The sequence below is a fragment of the Pinus tabuliformis genome, chromosome 7 (genome assembly GCF_031772625.1).
Source record: "Pinus tabuliformis cultivar Carrire ecotype Pingquan chromosome 7, CPIR1, whole genome shotgun sequence".
Taxonomy (NCBI): Eukaryota; Viridiplantae; Streptophyta; class Pinopsida; order Pinales; family Pinaceae; genus Pinus; species Pinus tabuliformis.
The window spans coordinates 2058032668-2058046690 of record NC_142293.1 but is presented as its reverse complement, the minus strand read 5'-3'; the positions used below and the strand labels follow the sequence as shown (position 1 = coordinate 2058046690).

At 37.9% G+C, this 14023-nt stretch overlaps 1 protein-coding gene across 1 annotated transcript in view; it reads right to left on the bottom strand.

The window, feature by feature from the left end:
• Positions 1 to 7211: 7211 nt before the first annotated feature.
• LOC149256769 (uncharacterized) overlaps positions 7212 to 14023 on the bottom strand; it is a 71830-nt gene continuing 65018 nt past the window's right edge. Inside the window, exon 6 of the mRNA XM_089455451.1 lies at positions 7212 to 7303. Coding sequence (XP_089311577.1) covers positions 7212 to 7303 — 92 coding nt within the window. The remainder of the gene's footprint in view (positions 7304 to 14023) is intronic.

Sequence of the window (14023 nt, the reverse complement as noted above, 5' to 3'; positions counted from 1 at the left end):
ATGTCAACATCAATTGTAATTTTCCAACCATTTCACATCTCACTCTATATTGAAAAAGCAATCCATTTTGTTTCTCACCCATATGACATTTTATCAACTTTGGAGCAACATCTCATATATGACTACAAATTTTTGAGGTCATGACCCTCTTGTGCACTTTAAAACAATTAAAAATAGTACCTTCTCTAAAATTTATCAATGGTTTGTTGGTTCAAATGGTTTGTTGTTGAACCTCATTCATAGGTGAACACCATTTTACCTCCAATGTGGGCTTGGCCATTTTATACTTATATTTTCTCTTTCAATTTGATATGTCTAGGTTTTATATTTTTAGGTCAATAAAGAAAAACAAAAGGTAAGCTTAGCTTAAATGTTTCTTGAAAATTGACAAGTGTGAGGTAATTTTTTAAAATTAATTTCAAGCTAAATTGAACTTTTGATATTACTTCGTTGTTTGATATTTAATGACACAATGATGAATGTAGGTGAAATTTTCTTGTAAATGAATTTTCTTTTTTCTTCTTCCAAGAAAAAACTAGAATGTCACTCCCTCATTATAAGCTAAATATTCTTAATATTTTTATTATAGTATATAGAAAATAATTTTTGAAATTGTTAAAAAAAAGTACATGTATCAATAAAATTTAATATTTATGATCTAGCTTTGAAAAGAGATTGAAATGGATGTAGTGATTTTAGATATTAAAAATTGTTCCTCGGTTACTTTGAACCACTTGGATGATTCCCAAAAACTTATTATGTTATTTCCACAATGGCTATATCAAGTCTGTGTATGTCAACATCAACTATAATCTTCCAACCATTCGACATCTCACTCTATATCAAAAAAAAAATCCCACATTGTCTATCACCCATATAATATTTTATCAACTTGGGAGTAATATCTCATATATGACTAAAAATTGTTGAGTTGGTGATTCTCTTTTGCACTTTAAACTAGGATCTCATATGAACGAATAGTTCTCATCCTCCAATTGAATCGCAACATTCAACAATGTCTTGAGTCATAACAACAACCCTTCATTTCCTTATATTACAATAATCCTTGGGATATTATAAACACAAATTGATGTTGATTTAGTGATGAACATGTATTTCAAAACCTTTGGCATTACATCCTCCCATCCCATGTCTACTCATGTTTTCATGGTATTTTTTATAATAAATATTACTAGATACTCAAGTTGAAATATATTTTCAATTATACAAAGTTGTTTCTATATAATCACACACCATCATTATGAGAGAAGCAAAGATTAGCCTAGACTTGAATTTTATTCATTTCAATGTTTTCATTAGTTAATTTTTATTTTTCTAGCAACCATGTTTCTCCCCTCCTTTTCACACATATGCATTGACTAATTACAATTGTGACTAGTCATGCTTGACATGTGGTTGAGTGTCATCATATTTATTTATGCTACCATGTCATACAAATGGATGCAATATTCTTCATTGTTGATATATGGACACTATCTTGTCATACAAAAGAATGTAATATTTAGGCTGATAGACATTTCTTTTGAATCAGTTTTCTTACACTTTCGTCTACCCTTTTGCCTTGATTTGAAATATGTTACGTGATTTAATTATCCTGCACCATTGATTTATGCGATGATGTGGCTTGAAAGTTAGACCACTACTCTTGACTATTCAAAGAAACAATTACTGCGTCATTGGTTTATGCAATGATTGTTCCTTGAAAGTTGTTCCAATACTCTAAAATATTCACAAAAGGAATTATCTCATAGTTTTAATTATTATTTATAGTATTTTCTCGACTAGAAAACCAATATGCAGGTTCATGGAGGGCTATGAATTCTAGGTTCCTGACAGGCAAAACTAGTATTTAAGTTCATGGAAAAGTATGAAGTCCAGAGTTCATGATTTTCTTAATTGCATTGTATTGGGATTCCTTGCACGTATAAGCAACTAAATATGATTTTGGAAAGGTAGAGGAGACAAAACACAATTCACACATAAAACATGAGTTGTTGATCTTCTATTGATCATACAAAACATAATGATTACAATGAACCTGGTGAAGGGTATTTAAACATTTTCCAACTAGCTAACTGACTAAAATATCTTGACATTCAACTACATGCAATATCACACTCAAAGTAGTCTATCACTTAACTCACTTGACTCAACACTCAAACACTCAATCATGCAATCACTTAGTTAACTAACTCTCTATTTTTAGCTAACTCCCCATGCAGAAGTAATTATCTTATTTTAGCACTCCCCCTTAATTACAACTGCTAAAATAAAACATGACTCATGACAACTCAAACATGCCTGCTGGTCCATGTCTTAGCTAGGTTTACAACGCCCAAGTTTCTTCTATTAAACTCAAACACAACTTGTGCTAGTGACTTAGTAAATATATCAACCAATTGATCACTAGATTTACAAGGCTTCAAGTGAACTTCTCCATTGCTCACAAGTTCTCTTGTTCTTCCTCTTTGCTACACCATTCTGTTGCGGTGTGTACCTAGTTGTAAACTATCTTCTGATCCCATGTTGTTTGCAGTAATCATGGAATGCCTTTGATTCATATTCTCCACCATGATCTGAACTCAATACTTTGATCTATCGATCACTTTGGTTCTCTACTAAGGCTTTGAATTCTTTGAACTTTGCAAAAGTTTCAGACTTCTACTTCAAAAAGTAAACCCAAGTATTTCTGTTGTAGTCATCAATGAAAGTGAGGAAGTAGCAACTTCCACCAACCGATTGTGTCCTCATAGGACCACACAAATCCGTATGCACTGACGCAGGAAAATTCCTGCATACCCAGAATCACAAGAATCCAATGCATATAGAATGCATCTCAGTAAATGCCCAAATCAAATTTTCAGTAACTGGAAAATTTCCACGGCTTTAACATACAACTCTACGTTGAGCGTTGCAACTCCACACTTTTCTTTCTTGCCTTTACTCAACACCCTTATATCTCCCCTTATGATCTCTGCAAATTTATAATTCGCTTTCCACCTTATTCAGATCTAATCAAAAACTGTCGACCCTGTAATTAAATCCACGCAGAGTATTCTTCAATCAAAACCTTTTACACTGGCGTTCAAGTCATCTTTGACTTCCCTTTGAAACACCATTCGATCTCCTCCATTTAAACCCCCCTTATAACACTCCTTTGTTATTACGTACTTCTCATACATAAGGAGCATTTTGCAGACAGCATTGTCATAACCATGATTCCAAGTTTGGATTCAATGGGCAGAAGGTCAACAAAAATGGTTTCCACAACAATTGTAAATAACAGAGATGCCGAACTACCACGATTTGGTCAAAATTCAACCTAATATTATTCAGTGATCGAGCTGGGCATTTTCACCTGGGAAATCCCTTGCTTTCAATGGTTAGGTTCCAGATTTCACAAAGAAAACTAAATAATTGCTCAAAAGTGAACTTTCTTCCTCAGGGACTGATTCCATAGGTTTCAGTTCGATTTTATAAAGAAATTCAGATCCCAAAGAGATTCGAATCTGTTGACATCATGTGGAACTTAGATTGCATGAATAAATCACTTACCTTAAATACAGCGTCAACTATGACTACACCCCCTTTGTAGCTTAATGCAGACTTCAATTCAAGAATTGAAAATAACGAGATTCCCAAACCCTCACGAATTTATCAACCTTGTCAATGCATTTTCCCACAGCAATTTAACTTAAGTCTTAACCACGCCTTGTTACATAATTGGGTTGTTGGGTATTTCCTCCATTAACCAGCACTCAGGGTTCGATTCAATACTTGGATCTGTTGTATTGATCCACGCAAGACTGATTATTGCTTCCTGCACATTCTGGATGACCATAAATTGCTCACGCAGAGTATCACACAATTCCTGCACAGAAATTTCATTTGCTTTCTAGGCAAACTTCCAAACAACGATTCCACAAAAGAAAACCCCAGAATATTTAGTAACAAATGATTTCATCAATATTGCTCAACACAGAGAAATCCTCTCACAAACAAGTCCACAAGTCAGCGCACTCGACAGGATTCAATCCAATATCACATTTATTCAATCTATTAAGTGGGTTTCCAAACATTCTACTGGAATCATATATTCCTGTAGTCATTTACCACCAGAGATATCCAGCCATAACAATTCAGAAATTTAGCACCATTCATTATCTATATAGGAACATAGATATTTACTTCGTATTGACAGAGATATTCACAGTTCCAACTTCCAAAGCACATAAAACTGTATTTCATTAACCAGTTTCAAATATCTACAGTACTTGGTCTGATTTCCCACATTCCACACTCAAAACTATACACACACCAGTATCGCTCTTCCCCTCTCAGCGACACACAAACTCTCCTCAATCTAAAAAGAAATCCCATGAGTTCATTACAATTTTCCTCTATTTATTCTCCTAAATTATCTAACAGAGTTTCCTATTTTTCCAAGAAAGAACAGAATTCTTCTATTCCGTTGTTTTCCAAGCACACCTAGACTAACAACTCTATCTCAAAATCCAAAATAAGCTAATCTCCTATTTATTACAATAACAAATTATTTGAGGAATCCAACCTCCTCAGTAAATTGATTTTTGACCAACAGTAAATAAATTTCACTGGATTTAACCACAACATGTGGACAAATCTCCACATTGCTGGCTGGGTCTAGATGCTCCTGCATCAGACTCCCAAAGTTTAAATTAACCATGATCTCCTGATCATGCGTTTCTGGTTTGCGTCCTCCTGGATCCCATACTTGATTTGATAGTCTGTTCTTGATTACTGCTGTTGTTATTTGTTCCTCAAGTCTTTCGCTTTTGTGCTGTAATGCCTCACTATCTGATGTTGTCCTTTTCACATACCTTGCTGCTGTTTTACTTACTTTAATTTGCAATTCTTCATTCCTTGCTGGCTTCCTCATCAAAAGATTCGACTTATACAAATCTGCTATCTTATCTGGAAGTTCTCTCAAAAGTTCTGTATCATCTTTACTAACTGCATTGTTCGCAATATTTGTCTTTAATCCTCCTGCACTCTGGCTTTCTTCAATATCAATGATCTTCAATGACTCAGTGTATCCCTTGAATTCAAAAATTCTTTTGCCATCCTCCTTAGTCTGCATATGACTATGAGTAGCCATTTCTTCAACAGTCTTCAATAATTGTTTGTCTTTCCTCAAATCGATATGACCTGCAAACACACAACAACCTTTAGTTTTCAAAATACAATACCTTCCATTTTCCTTTGATGCTCCAAGCACCAATCCTCCATCATAGATCTTTCGGATTTCAGCTGATCCTTCTTGCGGTGACTTCAAATCAATATGAATTTGCTCTAGTTTCCTGAACTCATTCATCAGTTTTCCATTCCACCTCCGTTGCAATAGCTTCCACTTCACCCTTTTCTTCAGTCTCCATCTGTATCTTCGATCTTCACTTATCTTTCTTTGTACTATCAGACCGATTTCTGGTTCTTCATTCTGCTGCCAACTTCTACACTTTTGCAATTTAATGCTTTCCTCAAATTCATTCTCATGTAGCTGATCATTCCTCCCAAATTTTTGGTTACTTCCACATTCATCTTGCTGAGTTAATTTTTCTGTCTCTTTTATGCCTTTGAGGGCATAACCTCCTTGCTGCTTCTGATCTTTCATCTCACCTTCATATAATCGCTGCTCAATTTCTCTGATTTCAGCATCATATTTAGTAATGTTGTCTTCCGCACCTTTTCCTCCATCAGGTTCTGTAGGCTTTGTTTTTCCTTTGGGTTCCTCGAGTAATCTTTCCAAGAATTCTATCTCCTTGTAAAATCTCCCCAGTAGATCATCACAATTTTCCTTCTCAGCTTCATTCTTTTCCTGGCATTCTTCCTGAGTTGACCTGCTTTCCACATCACCATATTGTAAGCATCTTTCATTAATTCCATTAAACAAATTCATCGGTTTACCTTTTTGTAGTCCCACTATGGAATTGTCTTCAGACTGCTGGTTTATATCAACCTCATCTGACTGTTTCACACCGAACAGGATTTCATCTATGAACTTCTTCTGTTGCAAATGATCAACACCTTCTTCCTCTAAAAAGGATTCTTCATCATATTTTACCTCAAGATCTACATTCCTGGTGACAACTTCATCAGGCTGTCCATCACCCTATGCACTTCCTGCAAACATACACAAACTAAAAGAATCAAAATCACAAGGCTTCATTGCCTCATCCGCTTCCTTTGTCAACATATTCTCAAACTGTTCTGAATTTTGCCAGTAGTCCAGAAGACCTTCAGCTAACCTCTCATTATCTTCTTCTCCCAACATTTCACCTTGTTCTGGTCTGCAAATGGAAAATTCCAATTCTACCTCTTCTTCTCTGAGTTTCTCTGATTCCTCTTGAGCACTCAATATCTGCTCAATCTTTCTCAATTCTTCTGCTATCTCTGACTTCACTTGCTGATTTATCCTTTCTCGTAGCCTTGGCCACTTTACTCTTTTCCTCATGGTCCAAACACTTTTCCGCAGCATCTTCATCAATACTCCAATCTAGAAATCTATCTCAACTTTCTCTCGGTCAAACTCTTCTTGACTCATCCTCATGCCATTTGCTTTGGCATCTTCCTTTCTGCTGTGGCTCCCTTGTGAACTTCTACTATGACTATCTGTAGTCATTTCCTGCTCCTCTCTTTCCATGAGCTCCTCGCACCTCTGCATCAAGCCTCTGCAACAGTAAGTCCTCCTTACTGCAATCTTACCTCACTAAGCTCTCCTCACTCAGTCTTTTGGTAAGCACGATCCCCTGTCTGGAATCTTCTCCTGAGCAACACCTTTGCTCCCTCTAGGCTTCTGCAATCTCTCACTCTCTCTTTCGAAGACACTTCAATTGTCCTCTCTGTCCAATCTCTGGTTGGAATCTTCAGGTTCACTGCCACTTCTGCTTTTAAGAACGCATCTGGTTCTTTCCGCTGAGACTTTCTTCACTATGCCTGCAACCAAATCCCACAAATAGTTCTTCAAACCAGAATTAAATATCGACTACAAACTCACCTTCAACATCCTGTTGATCTTGCTTCTTTCCTTAACTACATTTGCATACCTGTGCTGCCATCTTTATCAGTTTCACAATCCGACATTCATTCACCACATGCGATTAAGTAAATAAAAAAAAAAAACTTGAATCCTTTCCCAGAGCAATTCCAGCTCTTCAACAAAACCTTCTGTCTTCATTCAGAAAACAAACATTCTTCAATTTACCAGAGCCAAGCTCTGATACCAAAAATTGACGCAGGAAAATTCCTGCATACCCAGAATCACAAGAATCCAATGCATATAGAATGCATCTCAGTAAATGCCCAAATCAAATTTTCAGTACCTGGCAAATTTCCACGGCTTTAACATACAACTCTGTGTTGAGCGCTGCAACTCCACACTTTTCTTTCTTGCCTTTACTCAACACCCTTATATCTCCCCTTATGATCTCTGCAAATTTATAATTCGCTTTCCACCTTATTCAGATCTAATCAAAAACTGTCGACCCTGTGATTAAATCTACGCAGAGTATTCTTCAATCAAAACCTTTTACACTGGCGTTCAAGTCATCTTTGACTTCCCTTTGAAACACCGTTCGATCTCCTCCATTTAAACCCCCCTTATAACACTCCTTTGTTATTACGTACTTCTCATACATAAGGAGTGTTTTGCAGATAGCATTTTCATAACCATGATTCCAAGTTTGGATTCAATGGGCAGAAGGTAAACAAAAATGGTTTCCACAACAATTGTAAATAACAGAGATGCCGAACTACCACGATTTGGTCAAAATTCAACCTAATCTTCTTCAGTGATCGAGCTAGGCGTTTTCACCTGGTAAATCCCTTGCTTTCAATGGTTAGGTTCCAGATTTCACAAAGAAAACTAAATAACTGCTCAAAAGTGAACTTTCTTCCTCAGGGACTGATTCCATAGGTTTCAGTTTGATTTTATAAAGATATTCGGATCCCAAAGAGATTCGAATCTGTTGACATCATCTGGAACTTAGATTGCATGAATAAATCACTTACCTTAAATACAGTGTCAACTATGACTACACCCCCTTTGTAGCTTAATGCAGACTTCAATTCAAGAATTGAAAATAATGAGATTCCCAAACCCTCACAAATTTATCAACCTTGTCAATGCATTTTCCCACAGCAATTTAACTTAAGTCTTAACCACACCTTGTTACATAATTAGGCTGTTGGGAATTTCCTCCATTAACCAACACTCAGGGTTCGATTCAATACTTGGATCTATTGTATTGATCCACGCAAGACTGATTATTGCTTCCTCCACATTCTGGATGACCATAAATTGCTCACGCAGAGTATCACACAATTCCTACACAGAAATTTCATTTGCTTTCTAGGCAAACTTCCAAACAATGATTCCACAAAAGAAAACCCCAAAATATTTAGTAACAAATGATTTCATCAATATTGCTCAATGCAGAGCAATCCTCTCACAAACAAGTCCACAAGTCAACGCACTCAACAGGATTCAATCCAATATCACATTTATTCAATCTATTAAGTGGGTTTCCAAACATTCTACTCAAATCATATATTCCTGTAGTCATTTACCACCAGAAATATCCAGCCATAACAATTCAGACATTTAGCACCATTCATTATCTATATAGGAACATAGATATTTACTTCGCATTGACAGAGATATTCACAGTTCCAACTTCCAAAGCACATAAAACTGTATTTCATTAACCAGTTTCAAATATCTACAGTACTTGGCCTGATTTCCCACATTCCACACTCAAAACTATACACACACCAGTATCGCTCTTCCCCTCTCAGCGACACACAAACTCTCCTCAATGTAAAAAGAAATCCCCTGAGTTCATTACAATTTTCCTCTATTTATTCTCCTAAATTATCTAACACAGTTTCCTATTTTTCCAAGAAAGAACAGAATTCTTCTATTCCGTTGTTTTCCAAGCACACCTAGACTAAAAGCTCTATCTCAAAATCCAAAATAAGCTAATCTCCTATTTATTACAATAACAAATTATTTGAGGAATCCAACCTCCTCAGTAAATTGATTTTTGACCAACAGTAAATAAATTTCACTAGATTTAACCACAACATGTGGACAAATCTCCACATTGCTGGCTCGGTCTAGATGCTCCTGCATCATGCACTATCTCAAGAGGTCGCTTTGCTCTGTATGCAACTCCCTTTGGAAAACTTTCACGGTGTTGTTTTCCCAAGATGCAACACTCACAAGTACTAGTAGGATCTTTAATGGGAGGTAATGCTTTGACCATCTGTTTCTACTGCAACAATCTTAAACCAGAAAAGTGCAAGTGTCCAAATCGAAAGTTCCATAACCAATAATCATCAGAAAATGCAACTATAAAATAACTCACCTGACCACTGTAATTCAAAATGAGAGGAAAGAGTTTGTTCCTCATCATCTGCACCTTTTCTATTAGTTGCTTTCTTGGGGGCTTGTCATATATACCAACTTCTTGACCTTGAAAGATAACTCTATATCCTTTCTGTGTCAATTGACCAACACTTAACAAATTATGTTTGAGACTAGGAACACAATATACCTCTAAGATTGTCTTCGGCTCCCCCTGCTTGGTTAGAATGTTGACCACTCCTTTGTCATCTACTTCCACAGTCTTGTTAGTCCCCAACTTTACCTCTGTTTTCACATATTGATCAAAATTTGCAACCAAATCCTTGTTGCATGTCATGTGGTTACTACAACCACTGTCTAACAACCACACAGTAGCAGAAGGTTCATGCATGGTATGGCAAGCTAGGAACATAGATTTAGTACTCTTTGTAGTGACATTAGCTCTCCGGTTCCCTTGATCAACTATTTTCTTCCTGCAATCATGAGAAAAATGACCAAATTTATTGTAGTAATAACATCTCACCTTTGATTTGTCAACTCTTTGATTATTGTTGAAGCTTTTTGTTATAGACATTTTTGTACCTTACAGCATGAAGCATGAAATGTCAATAATCATAGGGATCCAAAGTCCCTAAACATGTTGTTCCTACCCCTAGAGGAACAAGGTCAGCAAACCACAGCACTGGAAATCAGTTCTCCACCTGAAAGCACTAAAAAAAAAGCTAATTCTGGATCATGTCAACTGCTCCACTGAGCATCTGCGTTGAATGTCAACTGCTCCACTCTGTACCTGCGCTGAATGTCAAATCTAATGAAGGCTACCTGTGCTGGGCGAGATTGGCCAAGTGGCACAATCATTCTACAAGGTGTCAAATGCCCAGGAAGCTTCCAAAATGACACTTGGATCAGGGAATTCGCCTTGTGATGAGTAAGAGGATCTAGATCTCCAAGTGGAAGCAAGAAATTCCAAGTGGACTCAAGAACTGAAGTATAACTAAAGTGGGAGAGGACACTAGTCAGCTTCATGCCAAACTCAAGCTGACTCATCCTTTCTCCAAAACTCCTATATATAGAGCTCTCTCATGAGGTCTAGGGAGGCTGGAATCTTGTGAATGTAAGGAAGTGTTGTTGGTTTGAGTATAGAACTATTGGGTGATTGCTTTGAAGGAGGTGAAGAGGAGATTTCTTTCTGCTGGGAGGTGTTGCTGGATTGGGCCTGTTATGGTTGTAACACTCTCAGAACTTTACTTCTTCCATTAATAAAGCATTTGAGGTTCTTCTATATGCATGTGTCTTTGTGGCGTATTGATGCTTGTATATGTGATTTATTCTAATCCTTGAATCAATTATGGATGTATGCTTCTTGTAGTTTCCTTTTCTTATGCTTTTGCAGGATCTTTGTGTAGTTAGGCCAGTGAAAGAGCAAGGAGTTGGGAGGAAGCAGAAAAGAGGGAAGATTGGATCAATCATTAGCGGAAGATAACAGTTAGTGGATCTCTTTCTCCTCTCTCTTACATCTCATAAAGAAGTAATCTCAAATAGCTTTGCATTTGGTTGTTGCTGAGGTACTATCACCTTTAGAGTGGGATAGGGTCATTCCGTATTGGATACTTTTCCCAACAACAAATTGGCGACTCCACTGGGGACATGTATCTTGTTTGTTGTTTGTGTTTTTGCTATTTATTTCATAAACAAAGGGAGTACCGAATCGAACTGCATTTGGATCTTTCAAATGAAAAGTAGAGGGCAGCTACTCTAGCTCAGTTTCTGGGCAAGTTTATGATTTGAAGATCTGATCCACAAGGACTCTAATAAGCTCTTAGTGATAGCTTTTCATCCTCCTTGTCATCCCTTAGTGTGTCCTTGATTGATAGCTTCTGATTTGGCCAAAAACTATGAATTTTTGAGCAATCTGTGACCCGGAAACCAAGAGAAACGAAAGTTTCATTCTTCAGTGCAGGCTGTGTGAAGGCTGTCTGCATTTCAGCACAGTTCCCAAAGGGGCTACCTGTGCTGAAGGTCAAACTGCCTGTGTACCACCTGCGCTGGACCAGTCTTGCCTTGTGCTACCGGGGTTTCCTGCTGTTTCTTGCCCTGTTTTCACTCTTGTTTTTGCTGCCTGTTACCAGTCAATGTGCCTATCTGAAACCAACTTTCCTTGCCACTATTCCGCCTCGGTTGTATAAAGAAACTGTGTTTGTTCTTTGTGTATTTCTTGTATCATTTACAGTTTCCCATAACGAAAGTGAACTAGTCTTGCTGTGGCCTCTTAGATCTAGACATGTGATAAAGTGTCGTATTGATCTTAAGAGTTAGTTTGTTTGTTGTTCATAGCTGATTGAGCTTTCGCTTTCATCATATGGTTTGAATTCATATATTTCTAGTGTCAAAACAAGTAAATCTTAAGGTGTCTTTCAATTTTGGACAAGCTTGTTTGCTTTCACTTGAAATTGAATTCGAAATTATACAACAGCTTTCTTTTTGTGTCGCACAAACATTAAGGAAGAGAAAAGAAATACCTGCATCTTGCATTTTGCATATAATTTTGTATGTTGATTTAGGGAAAAAGTGCATTAGCGAGTGCCCTTTTATCTGTGTGAAAAGATTTTGTCTCTATTTTCCCTCAGTAGTTAAGATTTTCATAAGTCGAAAAGATTGGAAAAGCTTGCTTCTCATATTAGACTGCATTTAGGAATTTGTATCAAAACATCTCGTGGTGAACCTTGAAAGGAAAACTTTAAAAAGATCAACTTAAAATATACTAAATGAACCTAACAACGCTTTGAAACATAATGCAAACATCTAGAGGTCTAAGCTAGAGACGTGTTCCGGCGTCGTTAAACGTAGTGACTGCCGATCTCGACGAAGGTGGGTGATTCCTCCTGAGAGTCGGTGGCACTAATACGGACTTGTGCTCCCACGAACCGTCACGTATATATTGGGAGACCCCTATAGGAACAAAGCCTTTATCCATAGGAAGCCGTGTCGACCACCCTACTGATCGCCATGCAGTGAACACAACATTCACGAAGATCGACCACTCGTACCGTAAAACATATTCTGTGGTTTTGCGAAAGGTTTGGCACACCCTCTGCCTAGATCTCCAGAGCAGTTTCTTTTGGCCTTTTTCAAACTCTATAACTGAAAAATTCCAACCGAGCATTTGTCACTTCGGGCTCATTAATACATCGAAGGAGACTAGAGTCATCTTTAGCTTTTTCTCGACTCTTAAAAAGTGAAAAAGCAAGTTGTGTCTAAAAGCGTCTAATAAAATTCATTCAATTCGGAAACACAAATTTCCCCTTTTAATATTTTAGTTGATCGAGTAATCCGCAATCGTGGAAGAAAGTCAATTGAAAACCCGTCGTTCCCGGAGGCTTACGAGTCAACCGTCTTTGTCTCCGGAATCGAAAACAGTACGGGCAAAGAGAACTCGTTTAACCGGTTCAAAATCTCCTTTGAAAGTTAGAACAAGTGTTCCGACTGCATCTGAGGTTCCGGTTACTCCTAACATTTCTGGAAACCCTGCCTCTATAGAAGAAGTTCAACAACCACAGAAGGACAGTAATATTGATCCTAGTCTGTGGGAAAATACTTGTATAACTGAACCAGTTCCGTCTGTAACCGGTCCAGAAAGTTTTGTTCCTCAAACAACTGTCGCTGTCGAAGCAACCACTTCTTCGGCACCAGAAATATTTTACGGACCTGACGGTCTTCCTCTTCCACCGGGTTTGATTGCGATAGAGGAAATTGCATAGGATCCGCAAGCAAGTACTCCAACTCATTTTGGAGTCGGGGTCACTCTATTTCCTTCATCAGAAGTTAATCCACCACAAGTGGAAGTCCCTGTAGAATCGGTAGGCAATCTATTGGATATACTTAAAATGTCTGAACAACCATCATCGTCTAGGACTGTGACAAATGACACAGCGACAACAGAAGTCCCTGCCGTCACTCCGACGATGTTTGTCGACATACCAGCTGTCCCAACTAGCTCTCAACCGCTAGAAGGAGTCCACCAAGGGACTATTTCGACAGTATGGTCTGTTCCAGTTTTTTCATCCGGAGTAATACTCGGTAATTCTTATGTTGAAACTCGCCAAATTGATCCATTTGGAGGTCAATCTGGGCCATCAATCCCCTTGAGTTCTGGATTGATACCGTATGGGGGGCAGTATGCCCTTTCATTACCCCCTCTGGGAGGGTACCCATACGTGAGTTCACAACCATGTTCAGGTTATACTGGAATTGCATCAAGTAGTTGGGTACCTATGCTACCTCAACAACCAAGGATTGTATATTCTATGCAACAATGTGTACCTGTGATGAACATCCCAACCACACCGGCTATTGTAACCGTGTCGCAAGTTCAAGCGATACCTGTTACATGTCAACCTCTCAGGTTGTAATGCAACAGTCTCTTGACCATGGGTCACAACCACAATCGCCAACTGGTGGGACGACACAAGTACAAACGGGTACAATTACCCCACACCTTGGTCCAATGGTTAGCATAGCACAACAGAACATGGCATCACAACCAGAGCTGGTTCAATCTCAACAACCGCCATTCCAACAATCATATCAAGGACCTGAGCA